Source organism: Oreochromis niloticus, linkage group LG23 (assembly GCF_001858045.2).
Source record: "Oreochromis niloticus isolate F11D_XX linkage group LG23, O_niloticus_UMD_NMBU, whole genome shotgun sequence".
Taxonomy (NCBI): domain Eukaryota; kingdom Metazoa; phylum Chordata; class Actinopteri; order Cichliformes; family Cichlidae; genus Oreochromis; species Oreochromis niloticus.
This window is the reverse complement of record NC_031986.2, coordinates 15,205,095-15,226,639: the sequence shown is the minus strand read 5'-3', so window position 1 is coordinate 15,226,639 and position 21,545 is coordinate 15,205,095. Positions and strand designations below refer to the sequence as shown.

General features: G+C 39.5%; 1 protein-coding gene across 3 annotated transcripts in view; it reads left to right on the top strand.

Annotated features, from left to right (window-relative positions):
• The window catches only part of ncam2 (neural cell adhesion molecule 2), a 372,021-nt gene that overhangs the window by 295,630 nt on the left and 54,846 nt on the right, over positions 1–21,545 (top strand). For all 3 annotated transcript variants that reach the window (XM_005460775.4, XM_005460774.4, XM_019352139.2), the window contains exons 7-8: positions 2,227–2,396; positions 12,282–12,427. In XM_005460775.4, coding sequence (XP_005460832.1) covers positions 2,227–2,396; positions 12,282–12,427 — 316 coding nt within the window. The remainder of the gene's footprint in view (positions 1–2,226; positions 2,397–12,281; positions 12,428–21,545) is intronic.

The window sequence follows — 21,545 nt, the reverse complement described above, 5'->3', positions numbered from 1 at the left end:
CAGAAGGAAGTAGTAACCAGGGCTTGGATCAAAGGCAGGCCTGTATTTCTTTCTAAGGTTTTTTTAGTAAGTAGTATATTTCAGTACAAAACTTTCCATTTGCTTTGGCAAAGTTAATGCATGTACTGATAAAACTGCAGAGCGCAGTAAGTCACACATAATAAAGATCAGTTTGGTATCTCTGTACAGATCTTACTTTTGCCAGAGAGCAACCCAGAAACTGCTGCACCCATGGTGTCACAGTTTACTTAAACTGACACAGGCATGAATAAACATTCACTTTGTCTGGCCTTAATTTGTTTGCATCAACCACTCCCCAAGTGTTTATTAGAGACGCAGCTTTGAACTGGCTGCAGTTATTTTGTTTGAGGAAATGCAGTATGCAAAACAAAGTCTAGTTAAATCTGCATTGTACACACTGGTTTGGAAAAATGATATATATGAGTGCAGTTATTTTGTTTTTTTTTTGTCTCTACGCACAATTTAATGCAGCTTTAATCAATAAGGTTTGCTTGTTCTATTCGCCTGGTCATAAATAGCATATTTATTTGGATTTTAGGTAAGAGCACAATTTTTTGTTGAAGCTTAAAATAACCCTAAGGCACTCTCTTTTAAATGACATATATAATGACTTTATTTGCACAGTGCAGCTCTCATGTTTTCTTACACTGGAAGAAAAAATAAGCAACACATTTGCAGGATAGGTTAGCATAACACAGATATATTCTTTGCAATAAGTATTATTGCTTGTGAGATTTTGTTTTACATTTGTCAAATAAAATTGTCTAAAAGGATGTGTTTATTTGTTGCACTATATGTTGTTCCTTTTGGAGTCCTGCATATTGTCCGCGTTTGAAGATTCCTATTGGTGGAACTGAAGATTCGTACTGTTGGAATGCGTGTGTGTATGCTGATTTCTTTTTTTTTATAGCAGTGTAACATGACCATGCCACAAGAATAAATACATTGTAATTGTTATTTTTAAAGAGTCCCTTCCAAATTTGTCCTTTTTTGGCATATTTATTTATTAATTATTCATAAATAGCACAACAGTATTATCAGTTTTCATAGTTAGAATGCTACCATGTTAGCAAAAGCTATGTATTTACAAATCCAGGACATGGAGAGAGCAACATCAGCAATCTTTCCATTTTGTGTCCCTCAGGTCAATACTAAGTTTGTCTTGTTGTAATATCCATAAGCTCATAAGTAAAGTATTGGGCTGTATTGGGTATTCACAAGCTAAACACAAACTTCAGTTGTCTGTAGTTTGCTGATATGCAGTAGAGGAAAGTAGATCTTAAGGAAAATTCTGGTTACATTTAATTTAAAAGATTAAATTTGTGTGCTACAAAATTAAATGCATGTAAACAGGTATTTCCCATGTTTTTCGCCATTGCTGTTTGATCCTACATGAATTCAGTAACTAAGCTAATCTTATTTTAACCAGCTTACAAATGCTGTAAAAGGATCAGTGAGCTTGTCTAAATCTGTGCAAGTATGGGAAAAAAAACAAAGCTATCCCTTGAACCTTTTAAACTACACGCCTGGTTAACTAGCTGCAAATAAACAAGCGGAGGAGGCAGCTAACATGGTTCAGACTATTATGATTTTGTTATGAAGCTTAAATATAGACGTGCGTCAATTTATCAGTTTGGTTTTTCTGAATGATTTCCCCACAGAGGCCAGTAAGAAAAGACATTAAGTCAGCAATGCATCTCCACACCACACCGGAGTCATTTAGTGAGCATTGCAGTCCATAAGAAAACATACACAGCAACACTAGTGAGTGCTGGCAGGCCTGTAACTGACACTATAGTGTCAGTTGTGAAACTCTGCCATGCAGAAAAGTAACATCTTTATATATAAAGATGTTACTTTGATGACATACAACAAACTATTCATTGAGCAATTGTTATTTCAATTATTGCCTGATCTGTTTATCCAAAACAATCCTTTCATCACACTTCAAATAGTGTCTATAAAAAGTGTTGTCATGTTTTCACCTGTTTACGTGCTCTAGATAGAAATAGTTTCAAAGCCGAGGTGTCTGCACTTTGCCTGATTTTTATGGGATTGGTTGACACCCAAAATACAGAGATTATACATTTGCAACATCAAACGTGTACTGACGCATTCATATTTTAGGAGTTCAGTCTCAGTTTTGAGGTAGTTGCCAAATATTTCCATTCCTTACTTATGTGCCTGTGCTTTTCACTTGTGCAGGAAAGGGCAGCAGCTGGAGCCATCGGACCAGTACATTTTGAACAGGCTTGATGGCGGGCGGAGCATGTTAACCATCCGCAACATCCGGCAGGGTGATGGAGGCACCTACTCCTGCAGAGCCACCAATAAGGCAGGATCCCAGGAAAGAGAGCTCTTCCTCAAAGTGTTTGGTAAGCATGCAATCTGAGTAAAATACCATAGTTGTATAAGATACAGTTTATTTATCCCAAACTTTCAGATATTAATGACAACCTATTTAAAAATAGCGCAAACAATGTCAAAAAGATTAGTAAAAGAAAATATACAATAATATAACAAGATAAAATAGATCCATAAGGTAAGAGGCACTGTGGATCAAAATATGTTGATTTTCAATAAATATGAAGGTTTTAGAACAATATATGAAATATTAATAAGGTTTTTATTTGAATGTTAAAATTAGATAATTGTCTAATTTTGTACAGACACTGGCTACTTTATTATATACATCTCCTTAACAGGACTCATAATTATTAATATTATTATTAGTGATTGTTATTATAAGAAATGGTCCAGAGAACCTGCTGAAGTTTGTACCAATGACCACTCGTTACAATCAAGCTATGTAAAAAAGCATCTCTTGGGCTACAGCAGCAGAAGACCACACCGTGGGTACCACTCCTGTCAGTTAAAAACTGGAAACTAAGGCTACAGAAACCTCACCAAAACTGGACAACAGAAGACTATAAAAATTGTCTCAATTTCTGCTGCTGGTAGAGTCTTTAGTCAACTCACGTGAAAGTGTGGTTCTGTTCTGCCTCGTATCAATAGTTCAGTCTATTGGTGTGTAATGGTTTGGGGGACTTTTTCATGGAACATTTTAGTATTATTTGAGTACAACTGTACTTTCAAATAGCCTCCACAGTCACCAGATCTTAATCCAGTAGAGAACATTTGTGGTGGAGCAGGAAATGTTATCATGTCAACATGGACCACAATCTCTGAGGAGAGTTTCCACTACCTTGTTGAATCTGTGTCACAAAGAATTAAGGCAAATCTGAATTAAAAAAGGGGGTCCAACCTGTTACTATAATAAAGTGTACCTAATAAAGTGGTGAGTGTAAATCATTTATAAGATAGCTGAACTGAAGTGATTCTTGAAATGCCATTGTAGAGCATTATTGGGACTATTTCTTTAGTATAAAGTAGTCCCAAATTACATCTACCCTCATTGTGCTGGGGCAGCAGAAAAATAGAAATATCTCAAAGCCTGGACTAATGAAAGGGAAACTATCTGCATGAACAGATAAGTGTAAGCAAAACCACTTTGTTTCTTCTATCTCCCCAAACCAGGACTAACATAAAAAAATCCCTTCCTATCACTTTAAAGGGTTTGTTTTCTTTTTCCATTATCTGTTATTTGGTGCCCCACCAAAGATTTTAAATGTAATAGCATTACCCATGACAGTAAACAGTGTTTTATGTTGATCCATAAAGCTTTATTGTAAGGACATCCACAAATTCCATTTCATAAAGAAAAGCAGAAAAATTTTTTCCATATATGGCAATCGGCCCACACCAATAACAGCTTTATCAAAGTGATATGTTTCTCTTGAAAAATAAATATTTCATTTATTGCTTCATATTTCAATTACTGCGCTCCTCATAAAAAATTTCAATTTATATTTTCATAAACCTGCCGGCTATTTCCTCACAGATCGCCGTGATAGCGCTCCTTCTAGCTCATGAAAATGTATGGAGATTTGTGCTCAAGTCATCAACATCCTTTGGAGATGTGAGAAGCGCTTGTTCTTCAAAATGCACATTTAAATGAAGAAGTTAAGGGGGTGGGAGGAGTTCTGCTCCCAGGCTGTGTGGTGGGGGAACGCAGTTGTAAGTTAGTTTTATTACCCTTGACAGCACAGGCGGGAGGAAAACAGGAATTTTAAGTTAGACAAGGTTTGTGCAGGTGTGCATGTGCGCTTCACTCGTGTTTAGGCGCTGTAACCCATTGTGAGCCTCACCTTTTTCTGTGGCACTTTCACAGATTTGTTTGTACATGTTTGTTGTTAGGTGTTTGCTTTTATACACTCTAAAACTTTCACATTTGGGGGCCTCCAGGAAACATAGTGTGCCTTTTGGCTGCTCTGTAAAGTTGCAAGAGCAGTCCATGAGCTGTAAAAGGCTGAAGCCTGCAGTCTTCGGGGATTATGTCAACTTGTCCTGCTTTTCAGGCAATGAGTCATTTGTTGCTGTAGAAGAAAATCCATACTATTAAGGAATAGCTGCATGTACTTGTTAGACATGCTAGAAGAGTGGCTCAAGGGATGCTTGGTTGGTCACTTTATTACTTAAGTCTGGACTGAAATATCTCAACAATTTCTCTGTGGATTTCCATTAACTTTAATGACTTTTATGACTTTGTTGGTCCACTAACTTTCCTACCCAGCAAATATTGTTGAAAAGATATTAAAGATCACTTTGGAGAATTCTAAACAACACTGAGATTTGGTAAAAAAGTCAAACCTGAATGCTGTCTTCATCAGTTTCATTCAAAAGTGGTATAGAAAACACATCTTAAATTCTATTAAAGAGTAAAGCGGTGCATAGTTATAAACAGTCCAACTATGCCAACAATAGAAGAGAAGAGAATAGCCTTTTATTTTCATTGTACATTTGTACAACAAAATTGTGGGTGCTCTACGGCAACTATGCAGGAATAAAATATAAATATTAAGACAAACAGGAGATTAGAGCTTGGGCCATTCTTGCTATGAAGCCCGCTGCCCTGCTAATGTTGTTTCCAGCGACAGAAGCACATAATGACATGAGATTTATAAAACTAAATTTGTTATTGTTTAAAAAATGACTTTCAGGATTAGTCGGCATTATATGTCCACATTCTAACATTTCACAACCAAATAAGATTTTATTTAGTGGGGATAGGTTAATTGGAAACTCTAAATTGAAAATAGGTGTGAGTGCAGGAGTGAATGTGAGCGCGAATGGTTGTCTGTGTCTATGTGTTAGCCCTGCGACAGACTGGCGACCTGTCCAGGGTGTACCCTGCCTCTTGCCCTAAGACAGCTGGGATAGGCTCCAGCGCCCCCCGCGACCCTGAAAAGGATAAGCGGAAGCGAATGGATGGATGGATGGATAAGATTTTATTTATTTAATTTAGTAAAAATGCCAAGCTCTTTTTTGAAAAAAAAAAAAAAATCATGAATCACCTCTTTTCTTTTGTTGCGGAAAAATAATTTAAGCATCGAAACCAAACGGATTTTCTGAGATTTATTGAAAGAAAGTTAAACCCTTGCAAAGCGATCACCAGCGTTGACCAACAGGTAAAATAATAACAGCTCCTTTAAAGCCGTTGTGCAGATACAATCTTTGTCTATTCAGTGGCTGGGAGTGAAATCCTCACCATCATCTAGGCACCAGCTTGATAATGAAGTGTATCATGGCCTTGAGCAAATCTTAAAGTCATTTGTTTTCCCGTCTTCATATACTCTTTTGTTGTACAAGAAATTTACAATTGCATATCAATAGTACACAGAGGTTAGATGAGGTGAAACAAAAATTTTCCATCACACTTTTCAACCACATTTAGAGGTAAAGGCTGCTTCTTTTTAAAGGTTATAACTAACTGGCCTGATTAAGCCCAACACTCCCCCAAAAAACCAACCGAGAGTTGGGATCTGGTGGGAGTTTCCTCTTTACTAATTATCTACCACCATTAAGTCAAAATTTAAATCCATCAAACCTGCAAAACTAATTTTGTTCCTTTCAGATCTGTTTTTTTTTTTCTTTAATGGCTTTTAACAAATGTTGTTGCTAATAGCATAAACCTGTGTGATGGTGATTGTTGTACACCTACTAACATGTGCATGTTGTCAGAGCCAACAAACCACTGTTTCACCCCTTATATCGAGACACTCCTAAACCAAAGGCACCTTACCTGAGCTAAGGAGGAAAAGAACTGGATTTTTGCTCTGTGATACATTCTTATTTTCAGATGAAAGTAAGTTCAGTATTTTAGGAAATCAAGTTCCTAAAGTCTGGAGGAAGAGCAAAGAGCAGAATCCAAGGTCTTTGAAGTCTACGGTGAAGTCAGTGATGAGTTAGAGTGACATGTGATCTGCTGGTGCAGGTGCTGGTAGATGGACTGCTGTGTTTCATCAGGTCCAAAGTCAACACTGCTGTCTACCAAGTGATTTTAGAGCATGCGAGCTTTGTGGCGATGCCAATTTCTTATCACCTGGCACAGTGCCGAAACTACTACCAAATTGTGTGCTGACCATATTATTACTTTGCTTGATTGGCCACCTTCGCCTGACCTGAACACCACAGAGGAAGTTAAGAAACACTTGACCTAAAAATACTGACCTGTTGAAGGCAACTATTAAAGCAACCCAGGCTTCAGTAACACCAGTGCCACAGGTTTCTTTTTATATTGTATAGAATATATATGTCTCCTGATTGATCTTAGGAACACTTTGAGATACTGGATTTATGAGCTATAAGCCACTTTCATTGAGATTAGAACGAAAAAGGATTGCAATCTTTATGCACATTTATCTTTTATAAGTTTATCTTTTTTAATTAAATTATGAAAATGCCAACAAGCAAAGGCTTGACCTGTAAGAAACGTGCTAAAATGGATTGTTTCAGACATTAACTGAACTAACAGCTAACTAACAGCTGTGCAAAGCTGTGTTTTTAAAGTCTCTGAATGCAAATACAGAGTCTTGGAATGAAAGAGATCTCTTTAAAAAAAGAGTGCCAACAAACACAGTGTTATGATTGGCGCTCTCAGCATATTAGCATAGCAATATTAGCAGTTAGCTAAGCATTGCTGCACAGTAACTGTTGTTAGCTACAGCAACAGTTATTGACCTGCAGAGTATTTGTTTTTGAGCGCTTCCATGGCTAAATGTTGTCAGCGATACAGTTTGATAGAAGATAATTCTTCAGCTATCTGAAGCATCAACAGTAAATGTCAGGTTTCAGAAAAAGAGTAAGCAGATCCTACATTTTCCCTGCAACACTCAGCAGCTGTACCGGGAGACATTTATCACAGAAGCAGAGATTTTCATCTATCTGCAGACAGACTCTTAAGAGTTTGCCACAGTTTGCATTTTTTTCCTATTGTCAGTAGTCTATGAAACACAGCACCCACTTTAATGGGTTTTTCATTCTGTAATTTGCACACGTTGGCTGAACACATCACAAACACATTCTTTTCTGGGGTTTTTTATTCCCTATGTATGTTCACTTGAATCTACCATTTCTGTTTCTTCATGCAGAATGTAGCCAAGAAGAAGTCCTGACAGCAAAGACAGTAAATTACATCACCATAAAAATAACCAAAATGATGATTATAATAATAATACTGTCTCACAGTGGATTTTTTTTAAGTTAAACCCTCTAAACTCTGGAGCATTACAAGACGCATCAGGGATGACAGGAGAGAATCTGTGCTGACATTTGCTTTGTGGATCGGCACAGCTGAAACAACAACTGCAGACATTATAATTATCAGATACAGTCAGTACCACATTTTGCCTTCTGATACCTGTCAGTGGGTGGGATAAGAGCCTTATGTCAAATATTACTATAGAGAGGATGAAAATACTGTTTAGCTGCATAAGCAGGCTTGTTCCTGCATTAACTGTCTGCAAGCAGCCAAGAGGCGTCAAAGCAAACCATCTTTTTTGGTCTTTCATGAACTAACAATGTGACAAACTGTACATTTTTGCCAGTTTCTTCTCTTTCTGACATATTAATGGCTTTTTCACGGGTTATGGTTAGGATTGAGCCTGCCAGGGCTGACACTATGCAGTAGCAAAATACAACATTTACAAGTATAATTATTATAATACCTGTAATTAGAATAATTAAGGGTAATTAGAGTTATTACCATGTGTTGGAGTAAAATACTAATAGTTTTTTTGTCATGCTGAGTTTAAGAGAAACTTAAAGACGTTCATTTGAATTTACAAACTGAATAAGAATAAAGTTCATTTAGTAAAAGTCCAAGGTCAGATAAATTTAGGATTTTTGTCTTTTAGCATAAAGAAAGCTTCTCATTTAAAGAGGAAATGTTTTCAATAAAATGTTATTAATAGCAGTCCCTGCAGAGTGGTTTTTGACAAATGAGAGGTTTTTCATTTAATATTTTTATGATGAAGGGCATTTGAGGCAAACAGCTGTGGATAGGAACTGTAGAACTGGTTCAGACCAGTTTTCAGTGCCATTAACAGTTTTCTGTGTTTGGCAGTCGGATCGTTTTGAATCTGTATTTGTATGTTTGCACACGGAGAGCTGTCAGAACGTAGTGCTTCTAACATCTTTCACTCTGCAGACGTCATCTTAACAAAGAAATTGTGCCTCATTATGGGGCCTTATAGCAAAAAAAGGGGGAAAAAAACCCGACGGTTGAGATAATTTCACCTCTTCTCTATGTGGCCTTTTGTATTGACACAAAACAGAATCAAGCAGATTGTTGCACTATTTTCAAGAAAAGGACACTTGATTCTGAATGAGTTCTGAAGTGCGCTGATTTGTTGTTGAAACAAGTAAAATTATCCTTGCTATTCCCGGCAAATCTATTTGACTTGATTGAGGAAAACAAGAGTTGAGGAGTTGGTTGTAGCATAAATAAGCCATTAATGTGGTTGTTTGTGCTGGATATATATATATATATATATATATATATATATATATATATATATATATATATATATATATATATGTGTTTATTGTTAAGTGATTTTCTTTTTATTGTTTGCTTCATCCCTACTGCCTTGCCAATATTCTTATAACTGCACTGAGACCGGGCACAAGGCATCAATCATATCCAAAATGCATATAGAAATATAAACCGCTTAACTGTCTTATCAATGATAAGATACTTTTTGCACATGCTTTCATATGGAAGATGTTAGATTCAGGACTCACTGAATCTAACAAACTCACATTTCACCTCTCATCCAAGAAGGTTCTTCAGTTTTAAGGTCAGATGGTGGAGAGTCCCAGATTTAAACCCTATGGGAGTGTTCGCCCCAAGAGGGACAATGGACAGGGGGTCCATCAGCCAAGGTTTCCAGTGAACTCATTGTGAAACGTTGCCCCACCCTATCATGTGATTTTGTGAGGTCACCAATGGTCACATTTTGGACAGAGAGGACAGATGGTTTGAAAGAAGAGTGAAAGAAGCCATTTATGTCCACTGTGAGCGACCATCTTTGAACAGAGCTGGTGGCTTACGACGCCAACTTTCTGCCATCTATAATCCAGTTTTGAGATGCCTTCCCAGATGCCTTGACGCCCACTCACATCCTGGGCCTTCTGACCTCAGGAAATCACATGATAGGGTGGGGCTAGGAAACCTTGGCTGATTGTGACCTACACCTGTTTCCACACCTTGGCTTATGTGATTAGGTAGAGGATCATTAGGGGGTCCATTGTCCCTCTTGGGGGGACAATCCCATAGGGCTTAAATCTGGGACTCTCCACCATTTGACCTTAGAACTGAAGAAGCTTCTCGGATGAGAGGTGAAACGTCTTCAAGCAACTTAAAGAAGTCCAGACGCTTTTTCTTTTTCCAAACTTTTTAGACTAGTAGTAAAATTATTTATATAGCACTTTTTAAGACAGGAATCTGTTACAAAGTGCTTTACAGGGAACATAAAAACATATCAGACAAAACAACATATTACACAAAAACAAGAACATTACCCAAATGCCTGTCTAAGTAGATGTGTTTTCAGCTGTTTTTTAAAAGAAGCCACAGGTGCATAGAGGTAAACTGTTCCACAGTATTGGTGCTGGGGTGTGGAAAGCGCGATCCCCCCTTTGTTTCCCAGCTGTACCTTTAGCTTACCAACTTTTGATGATGTTTGATGAGCTGCCATCACCTGCCACCTAAAAAAAATTTACTCCATTCATGGTACTCCTCGTCTGTAGTGCTAGCTTGACACACGCACAACTTCATTGACATTTGCACCATGAACGCATCAAAGTAATAAAAAGAAAAAAACTCATGTCTGGAGAGTGTAACAGGGCTGTGTGATGTCATTATTTTCTTACCGCTGTGCACTAACTCCACGCTGTCACTAGAAGCTATTTCAGGCTTCAGCACATGAAAGATTAACTCATTCAAGAATGACATGCATTAACCTGCTTCAATGCATGTCAGATTGCGTTGCTTATTAATTCTCTCAGTACAGTTCTAGCTAGATTATCCAGCCCACATTAACCTCTGCACATACCAGATTAAATTGCTCAAAGTATATCTTACTATTTTATCTCCAAATACAGTAATCTGACGAACCCCGTTTTCTTGTTTATTGGCTGTTTTCTTTGTTGGTGCAGCTGACCATTCGCCAATCCCTAGGTATCCCTAAGTATCTACAATTTACTAGAACCCTTTGTTTTTCTGACACAGTGAGAAAGTAACCTTTTTCTTACTCTCGCTCCCAACATTTGTACATTTTCAAAGGAGCCTTATTACTTAGCTTCAAGATATGTGAGGGGTGCTATTGATTATTTCTTCTCACTGCGCGCCTTCTCGATATCAAACTGATTTGAACCTAAATGAAGGGAAGGGATCCGAGACAGAGATGAAAGAGGCAAAATAACATATTCGGGGAAAACGAGTGCAAAGCAAACCCGTCTATGACAGAGAAAAGTACAGTTAGTGACATCATGACAGGAAACGAAGGTCAGTTCCACAAAAATAGCTGCTAGAAAAGTCCTTCAAAGAGCTGCTTTTTACTTTGACGCTGTAAGTACATTCGTTCAGAGCCAGAACTTTTTCACTTTGACTTGAGTAAAGAAGTTGAATCAGTACTTCAACTTTTTCTCTGTGTGAAGCATGTGTGTACATTTCCCACCTCTGATTGTAGTTTTACTTATTTTTTTATTACTTCCAGAAGGGTTGTTTCAAACCAAGAACCTTTTACAGGGCTGTTGCAGTGATATCATGCTAAACCTTTAAACCATGTCTCATCTCGCATCCAATAACAAAACTTGTGAATCCCTAAATGTTCGTGAATGTCTTTAAAGAGTTTATTGTTACTGTGATCATTTTTCATTAAAGTTGAGATTCAGGTTAATTTTGTTTAAACGTCTTTGTTGGTTATTTGTGCCTACGCAGTTTGATCACTTACTAAAAGTCCTTGTAGGCAGAGGAATATTTGCCTGGCTGCCTGTGTGTATGTTTGTGTGACCCCCATGTTTTGACAAGCTCCCAAAATCCCTCAAGATGGCTCCTTCACCTCGAGGTTGAAGCCATGTGAAATTGCCAAACACTCCCCAAAGATTCCCCCCGGGCGGTGTTAAAAGCCTTCAGTACAGTAGTCACTATTTCCTGTTCACTTCCCTTTGCCTTTCGGATTTTATGCCATGCTACTTTGCAAGCACCCTGTTAACAACGTAAGTGCAGTGTGTGTGTGGGGAAAAAAGAAGTAATCCATGATTCATGTGACATGCTCTATGCCCTTGACATGCATCAGGTTTCAGGGCTTGCTTAGAGCATCTTATCAGGAGGAGGCGAGCAGGGACCAGCCCCCAACGGCACGCTTTTCAGCACTTATCGCGGTGCTCACTCTGTGCCAAAAGCAAATCACACGGTGCTGGAGAGGCATCCTTCCAGACAGAAATCTATATTTATTTAAAATAAAAAAGGTGGAACAGTTGATTTGTTCTTTCAAACTTTAGCAAAGTCAGTTTTCTCATCTAGGCCAACGAGTGTGTGCAAAATAGGCCAGAGGCCATGCTTTCTCACTATATCAAACCTGTAGAGTATGACTGCACTGTATAAATGATCTTGGCCTACACTGTCAGTACCAAAGTCATGCATCAGCTCGGTGTTTAAACCCCATGGTATAGCCTTCATCTTCTAACTCACTTTATGAGTTAGATCTTTGACAGTTTCTCTCCTGCTCATCCTTTTATTCACTTCTCCTTCCTCACTCACACCTTTTCTTCTGGCCTTCAAATCTGTTCTCCTCTACTCACTTTTTTTTCTCTTATTTACCTTCTCTACCCCGCTTGTCCTCTGTGATCTCCAGTCCAGCCCCATATCACCCAGCTGAAAAACGTGACAGCCGTAGAGGGCAGCGCTGCCATGATCTCCTGCGTGGCTGAGGGCGAGCCTCTGCCTGACATTTCCTGGAGAAGAGCCAGCGACGGTCAGACCTTCGTGGACGGAGACAAGGTAGAAGCTGCCAGAAAGCCCATCTGGCTGTGTGTGTGTGTTTGTGTTCATCATCGTACAGCATAGGCTGGAATTACAGCATGAGTGTCGTGCCCAAAGGAAATGACTTGGGTAGGAAGGATTTATGGGAAATTTACTGGGGTTGCATACCAAATGCATTTACAGCCATATGCCAAAACATTAAAGCACCTGCCTAATACTGTGCCATTCCCCTTAGAGCTGCTTAAAAGGCTCATGTGACGTCTGGGGGTGTCTGGCACCTCTTGGTTTTGTGGGTGTTTAGGTAAGGCCTATGTCAGGGGTGTCAAACATAAGGCCCGGGGCCCAGAATAAGCCCGGCAAAGACTCCAATCTGGCCGACTGGAAGGCTTTGGAAAATGTGAAGAAGTGCACAGATTTTGAACTTCTAACTGTATTTTCATAAGTTTTACAGGTTTGCCTATTGATACAGACACTGCCGTTCATACTACACGAAAGTAGTTCAGTAATAGATAAACCATTAAATGACAGAAATGTCTGGGCAGTTTTACCGGTTAATGTGGATGAGTTGACATCCCTGGCCTATGTGTTTCAAGTCTGTTCAGGTGAATCCTGTGGAAAGTTCATCCGTGTGAGTCTTTTGTCTAGTTTACTGTGTTTGTTGTGTTATTGGAATGAGGAGGGAAAAACAGCCTTAGGTTTTCAGCTCAGGGTCTACCTCGATAGTCTGCTGAGAGACCACAGTCATCGGGGGGTGTCACTGCTATTGTTGGTAATTTCCACATGAATGACAGGTCCAAAGGTTTCCCATCAGATCATTATTTTAGTAATAACTGATCTTATTCAATTCATCTGTCACATGCCTGAGTTTATTGTCACGACTGATCATTCTACATTACAGATGAGACACAGATTTGCCAATATTCATATGTATATGGATGGGAGCTACTTAAATTGTATTTTGATTATAATCACAGGTACAAAAACTGACTTAAAAGACTCCAATCATTAGAGAGTCAACCACAGATTGTGTGTCCTGGGCCAAATAAAACAGTGCACGTACTGGTAATGCACAGAGGTGTGAAGACAGAGGCGCTGCTGGTTTTATGGAAGCATCGCTTCATTCAATTTCATTATAGCTTTGTTTCGAAGAAGTCACATTTTGTCTCTCATTGTGGCGCGGCAGATGGCTCTACCAGCGAGCCTCGGGCACTGTTGCTATGGGAGAAAGCCAGTCAGTGGTGTGAATCAAAACACTGCAGTCGCTGTGCAGCAAAACGCAGCACCACACTTCACTGAGTTCACCCACGACCGAAGAAGAAAATGAGGGGAAGAAACGAACATGCCATTTGAATCCGCAAATCTTTATTCGTGGCTGTGTGTTCTTGTGGTTTGAAATGCATCTTTGGCTATGACATGACTACAATTGGATTTGCCAAATGTCAATTCTAAGGAGTTTCACTAATGAGGTTTTTGGGGGTTTTTTTAATGAAGGAAAGGTGTCCTAAAATTCTCCATCAAATCCCACAAGGTCACTGAGTCGCTTAACTGGCGCTACAACTTAAAGAGCAGTTTGAGAAGGTTTTCGCGCGACAGAGAAAATACCAGCTTTCGTTGTCATGGTGACCATTAAAATGTCACTTTATTTTTTATTTATATGAAGAAAAACCGAGTCTTGGTGCTTATTGCCGCGGACTACGAAAAAGCAACAGCAGACAGTAACGGCTAATTACTCGTATATGTCGCACCGTTAAAATTAAAGCATTCCCATCTGCCTTACATGAAACGTTGCACTTACAGCCATTCATTGCCACCACTGCTGTACATTACAGGGTGATTGATCCGGATCTTTTCCTTTTGACAAGATTTTATTTTCACGCTCTGTAAAGCCTCAAAGAGAGCGACCCTCAAACAACAAATGCACATTCACCTTGTACTCACATTATTATCTCAAGGGAAATCAGTAAACACTTTTATTTTGGTTGCCCCGAGCGCAAAGAAGAAGCCAGGACCTTGAAGTTTTCAGGGCAAATCTTTCAGTTTGTACTTCTGTCTTCAGTACCTCCCTCAGACTCGCTGACATTATATTCAATCAAGTTTAACCGAAGCGACGCAAAGCTTCTATTTTTACTTGTTTCTCCCAGCATCCATTATTCACTTTCTCCATAATAACAGCCACACAAGTGACAAACTGAAAGAAGCCTTTTCTTGAAATAGTAATTATTCCTGAATGGCATGCCATCAATGTCAAAACCATACTCGCTTCCATGACAGGGGGTAAGAAGCAGCTTAAAAAGAGGAAAAAAAAACCCCCAAAAAACAAAGATGGCAGCCGTTCCTTTTGCTGGGGAAAAAGGTCATCGCGGAGATAAATGAGTGTGTGCATTGGCTCGAATCGCTCGGGTTGATAAATCACAGCCGAAAATGAGAGTAAGTGCTTCTCTTCCCACAGCAAATGCAATTATGGAAATGCGCAGTGCAAACCAACACACCTAAACATACGCAAAGACAAACACGAGTCGTGCGGCGCGAGGCGTGATGGATGGCAGCAGTCATTTAGGTTTAAAGCAGGATGTTCCTCTCTCAATTTGCTCTCCAATCTGCATATCCAGCCGGCACACACGTGTCTCCCGTTTAGAGTTGTTAAGCTTCGGAAAGTCCAGCATGTAATTTTACGTACTACATAGTGTTGCTTCCGTCCTTTTCATTCTTTGTCAGGCTAACACGCTCACCCAGGGTATGAGCGCATAATGGGATGCAGTTCCTGGAATTTAATTATGAATCGAGGCAGCGCATCTGTGACACCTCTGGTATCGTTTGCTTCTGATCAAACTTACTGTCTGCTGTTGTAGTCATTCAGAATATCCAAGGCTGGAGAGCAAGTGTCATTAACTCCGTGCTTTTGCGTAGATGACTTCTGAAAAGATTGACATATTTGCTGTGATTCAACTGTCGATTTCACAGCTAAACCTTGAAATAAGAAGACTCCAACCAATTGTTTCCTGACTTCTCTGTGCCGAAAGACTGCAGATATTCTAAGCGGTCACACCATTGTCATTAATAACCTGGCGAGTAAACCCAGGTTTTTGAAATGGAAAAAAGAAAGCAGACAGGTATAAAGCTGCAGTTTTCTCACAAGAAGTACAAACCACATAATGAGGCACGTGTATAAAAGACTGAAAGTAACACAGTTGCTGAAGAAAAAGAAAAGCTGTGTAGTTTGACAGGGTTACCAAAGTAACTGCCCCAATCATTGAGGGGGCAGTGAGTACACCACACTGCAATTAGAGCTGTATGTATTATAAATCCATGTGTGTTAGCTTGTAATAAATGCATGTAGCCACTTTGATCTCACCTAGTGGTGTGGTGGTTAGCACCACTGCCCCAGAACAAGCCATTCCTGAGTTTGAATCCACCAGCTGGCCGGGGCCTTTCTGTGTGGGATCTGTGTCTGAGTCCAAAGTTATGCATTTTAGGTTAATTTGGGATTCTAAATTGGGCGTAGGTTTGTGAATGCTTGTCTGTTTCTCTATGTTAGCCCTGCAACAAATTGGTGACCTATCTAGGGTGTCCACTGCTCTTACCCTGTGACACCTGGGAGTAGTTCCAGCCCTACTGTAACCCCAAAGTGGATAATTGGAAGAAAATGGATGGATGGACTCTTTTTTTTTCTTTTAGCTATCTTGCCCTTTTGCAAGAGGATGCGTGGGGCTCATACAGTAACAACTAGTTTTTCAAAAGTATTTTTAAATGCAATTGTCATTTACAAAATAAACCTATTGCTTGGTTAAAAATTACTTGAAACTACTGACTGATAACATAAAGCCTTGAAGAAATTGTTTATGGAGGGCATAAAACAAGAGAGGGAAGTAGCAGTTTTTGTACTGTTGCATGCCTTTCCTGGAACCAGAAGAATCAACTCTGGCTTGTCATTAGAAAGAATGCAGGTTTAAAGCACTTCCTCAGTGGCTTCACTCTTCAAACGATGCTCATTGTTTATACTCACTTCAATTCAATGTTATTTTTATAGTGATTGTCCCGACAATAGTCATCTCCAGGCACATTTTATTAACTTTATGGATGTGAAAGACATATATAGCCTTATTCTTTCAGCTTTGAAGAAAAATAAAAAAAGTATAAAAGTATAGTACTGCGCTAGTCTTGAACCACCGCTCATTTCATTGTATTTTGCTTTGAAGGAGCCAGATATTCTTGTTTTTTGGTGGGTTTTTTGAGTGTTTTTTCTTTCTTTCTTTTTTTTAGGAGGTCTTGAGCACTAGTTCGCTTTTCGATGTCCTTTCAAAGATTTAGACATTTGCTGCTTTTTCAGGCCTTTTTAGTCCACTCCTTATACCTGGAAAAAAAATGTTTGGGGTTAAGCCACTTAACACCAGCCTACAAATCATTCAAACACACACAGGCACTTAGCTCATGGACTGAACCAGTCTTATGCCTGCACATAATAGACAAGATTAAAAAAAATTAAATTGTATCTTCGTTATGATCAGCCTTTCATACAATGGAAAATAATAAAAACTTGATTTCCAAAGAGCTACTAGCCAAAAACATAGCATGGTTTGCAGTGTGTCCTTTAAAAACTGGATATGTGGAAGAAAAACAAAGTCCCAGTCTCCGTTTCAGCCAATGGTGTTGGAAATCTTGTCAAAATTGATGGAATTATAAGCAGAGAATCCACCATAATCCACCATACAATGCCATCTAGAAAGTGTCTGGAAAACAGCTTTACTATTCAGCATGACAATGACCCCAAACACACCGCCAATGCCGTAAAAACATACCTGGATAGAAGAACACACAGTAGAACACTGTCAGTCATGGATTGGCCTCCCCAGATCCTCAACCTCAACATTAGTGAAACAGTGCAAGATCATCTTGAAAGAGAACAGAAGGCAGAAACATCCAAAGAAGAGCTTTTAATGTCTTTCAAGAAGCCTGGAGAACTATTCCTGAAGATTATTTGAAGAAATGACAAGAAAGCTTTCCTAAAGCTGCGTACACACTGGAAGCGACGTGGTGACCCGAGACTGTAGAAAGTAGGTCGCACTTGACATAAAATTTTCTCAACTCCCGAGTGAGCGACTGAAGCAACTACCAGTGAGAATAATGAATACTGTTGATTAACATATGACCTTGTAGTAATTATATTGGTAGGTTACCTTAGCAACTGATTTCTGGAACATCTGTAAGCGTCCGTGTGTCAGTTTCAAAGCGATGTGTGATGAATGAATTTCAACTTTAAAGAGCCTAGGCTGTGTTGAAGAATAAAGACAGTCACACCAAATATTGACTTTTAAGATTGTTAGACTTGTACAAACTCTGTTTTTGCCTCATATACTGCATTTCCATATATTTTTCCCAATGTTTCAATAAATCCATGCACCTCTTTCCAATTTTTCCAAGCAAAATATGAAGAAGTAAAGGGTGGCTCAAGACTTTTTATCAATACGGTAGAATTCCTCCAGCAGGCCTTCTTTCAAATCTTGCAGGGTCAACAGGCAGAAGGCCTTAGTGCCAATGAGTCTGTGTCTCAAACCTGTATTTCTGTAATAGGCCCTAAAGAACAATGAAGTTGCTCTGAAATTGGTGGCATCAAGCACAAACGTTCCACCCTTTCAGAGACATTTTCCCTCACTGACGCTTGTCAGAGAAAGCCAAAAGGTTTTGGTCTCTAAAAACTAAAAAGCCTCTTACTCTCTTCAAGGAATTTTGAAGCTATTTTCCAAGACAATTGATCAGTCAGTTAACTTGTTATCTCAAAGATAACTTCTCCAGTCTCTCGAGTTACAGAGGCACTGTACTCAGAAAGAAATGAACCACTGTTGGCCAGTAAGACATCAGGGTTAAGCCTGAAGTCTCTTGCCTGACAGTCAGGCCCTCAGTCACTGCAGCAGTCAAAAATAGATAATAGCAGTGTCTAGCAAATCATTTCCTGTCGCATCCCATGTGAAACCCCTCGTTGGCCTCCATTTCCTTCAACCAAGAAGCCATTATTAAATGTCATTTTGTTGTTGTCTTGAGGTTGAGGTGATGCAGTAATCATTATAGTTGTGCAAATATGAAGACCCCTGTGTTCAGCCCCAGCACCCAACTGTTAGAATTAGCTGCACTTGCCAGAATTAGACTAGCTGTGTTTCCATCCTCGCTGACATTTACAGCTGACATTTTTAATATCTGAAAACTCTCCAACAATTGGACTGAAATAACACTGGAACAGGCTCCAGAATTCCATTTGAGAGATTGCATTTCAGATATAGCTTCATGTGTTTGATGTGGAACATCACAAGCCTGGTTTTTATTGTGAAACTATGGATCAGATATGGACAGGATTTCATATGTGCCTGCTCATGCCTGCCTGTTTGTCCACTAGTCATCTCCCCCGTCCTTTTAAACTCCCTTCTTTCTCTTTCCTTATAATGTATGTCTTTATGTTGTTTGCTGCTCGTGTGCACAGAGTACCTGCAGTGAGTGTGCCGTTGCAGCAACACGTATGTGCAGTTCATGGGCGTGCATGTCGCTGCTGTGTTTGCTTCTGGCCGCTCGCCTCGCTGTCCGACTGAGCTGCATATCAAACAGGCTGTGCTTTGGGGGCTGAGTTCGTCTCTAGACACAGACCCTGTCAGTTGGCAGAGACGGGGGGGTGGATGGATTGTGGGGAGGCGGCGGGGTTAGCGAGTAATTTCCTGACTCAGAAGCTCTCTCCTCGAAGATTTCCTCTCCTTCCCCCTCAGCATTCCTATTCAACACACACACTCTCAATCCCATTGACCTCAGCTGGCGAGGCAAACAAGCAAAGTCTGCAGTGGCAGCACAAAGAGACCAGATCTGAGCCTTTAAACGCCGCTTCACCTCATTGGTTGATAGTATTGCGATGATAAGAGCAAAGATAAGCCATTCTAAACAGGATAATGCCCAAGCAGTCTACGAGCGACAACATAAAGAGTGTGTGATTCAGAAGAGGGGGCTTCAGGGCCGAGGCTTATGGGGCTTAGACACATAATGAGTATTACCTGAGGTGGGGAGATGGGGGGGTGGAGGAGGTGTGACAGGAGGGCAGTAGAAGGGGCAGGATGTGCATTGATTTACTGGGGAAATCTATGAAGGTGTGCAGAAGGTACACACAAATACACACTCAGTATTCAAACATGCAAGTAGATTGGAATACAGAAAAATGCAAATGGGCATGTGCAGATTTCAGCAATGCAGACATAAAACAGAAGAAGGGTGATGGCCTCAAAAAAAAAGGAACATATTTAAAATAAACCTTCCTTTTCCTAGTTTCTATGGCTACAAATGTAATATACGGGTGGTGAGGTGGAGTACGAAAGCGCAGCTAGACCTGTAAGACGTATAGATCAACATGAAGAAGAGGTTTTGGTGGATGAAAGGCTCAAACTCAAACTCGCCCATGAGCCTGGGGTTTGTGTGCCATGTTAAACTAAAGCTATACGTGGAAATATTATGTTTAGGCTTATTATTTCTTATGTGACCGTCCAGGCGGCTGTACAAATAATTTTGCCAAAAAAAACACATGATGAAAGAGTAATGCAATTTACGTGTGGCTATGTGTGCAGGGTGAAAAAGTATATTTTTTTCTCATTTGAAAAAGTGCTGTAACTAGAAATGGTGGGCCATCTCATCACAGAAGTTGTCAAATATTATTTGGTCCTATTAGAAAAATTCTGTCTACGCTCATCTTGTCATTTACTGTAGACATAGCCTGGGGCTATGGCTCACCTTCTCATAGAAATTACTTTAGCATTACGTATGAATTTGAAGTCTGCTTTTTACATATATGTGTGATATGCATTCAGGTCCCTATGTTTTTTGATAGTAACACTTTTTAAAAAGTTTTGTCTATTTGTCAGTTTTGTACACCATCGCGTTGGGTCTTCCATCAAATCGAGAAAAGGTCAGACTTTCAGCTTTAATTCAAGGAGTTTAATTGTTTATGTGTTACAGACATTTTTATACACAATCCCAATCCATTTTAAGAGGCTCAGAGGTAACTGAACAGTTGACTAACTTATTTGATGACAGACTAAATGTACCAGCTCAGGAGGACCAAAAGGCTTAAAAGACCACAGAAGATCAATGATCCATACGCCTGAGGATGTAGGTGCATCATTGTCAGTCTACAATTAGAATTCAGAGCTTATTCTCTCTGCTCAGATTCAGGCAAATGTTGCAAAACTAATTGGACAGAGATTCACAGTGCAAATGGATAATGAGTCATAGCAAACTGCATAAGCAACCCAAGAAATTCTCAAGGCAAAGAGTAACTCAAGCCAAGTCAGTCCCCTGATCTCATCCCAACAGAGCATGCTTTTACTAAGAACCACACTGAAGGGAGAGGGACCCACAAACAAGCAGCAACTAAAGGAGACTTCCTGGAAGAGTATCTCAATTGATGAAATGTAGTATTCGGTGATGTCCATGGGTTATAGACTTTAGGCAGTCATTGTTTACAAAGGAGTTCAAAGTATTAAAGTATTAGTAATTGTTAAAGGTTGTTCCACAGTTGTTCACTGGTAACGCTTAAGACATGTACTGTTAGAAAAATAAGACTGGTGAGGTTCACGTGGTTGCCAGTAGGTGGAATAAAAACAGCAGTGGCTGCAGTGACTCCTGACATCCTCGCTGTGTGTCCAGAGGGGGAACATCCTAAGCTTGTTTGCAAAACTCTTGTTTGTAAAAGTGTAATTGTAAAAAATCTTGTGGACTTAAATGTATAAACGGACTAATCAGAAATTAAACTGCAGTACTTAAGCTAATAGTGGTCTATTTTTTTAGCCAGACATTTTAAAACTTCCCCTTAAATGTGTCCCTGATCACAATCCCTCTATATCATCGCTCTGTTGTGCTGCTGCCAGTAAGTAAGGTTACGTCGGTCAATATCAGAATGTGTTGCATATAAAGCCTTACTTTGTGTGGACTGAGCTGTGGCTAAGTACCTGAAGATAACTAACTGAAAACACAGACTGTCAAAACACAAAACATCATAGTTCTGAAAATATATGTCTATTGTTACTTGTATCACCACAGCATTATTTTTTTTATCCTCCAGTTATCCCTACAAAAGGCTGCAAAGCACTGTGGCATATTCATCTACTAAACAGAT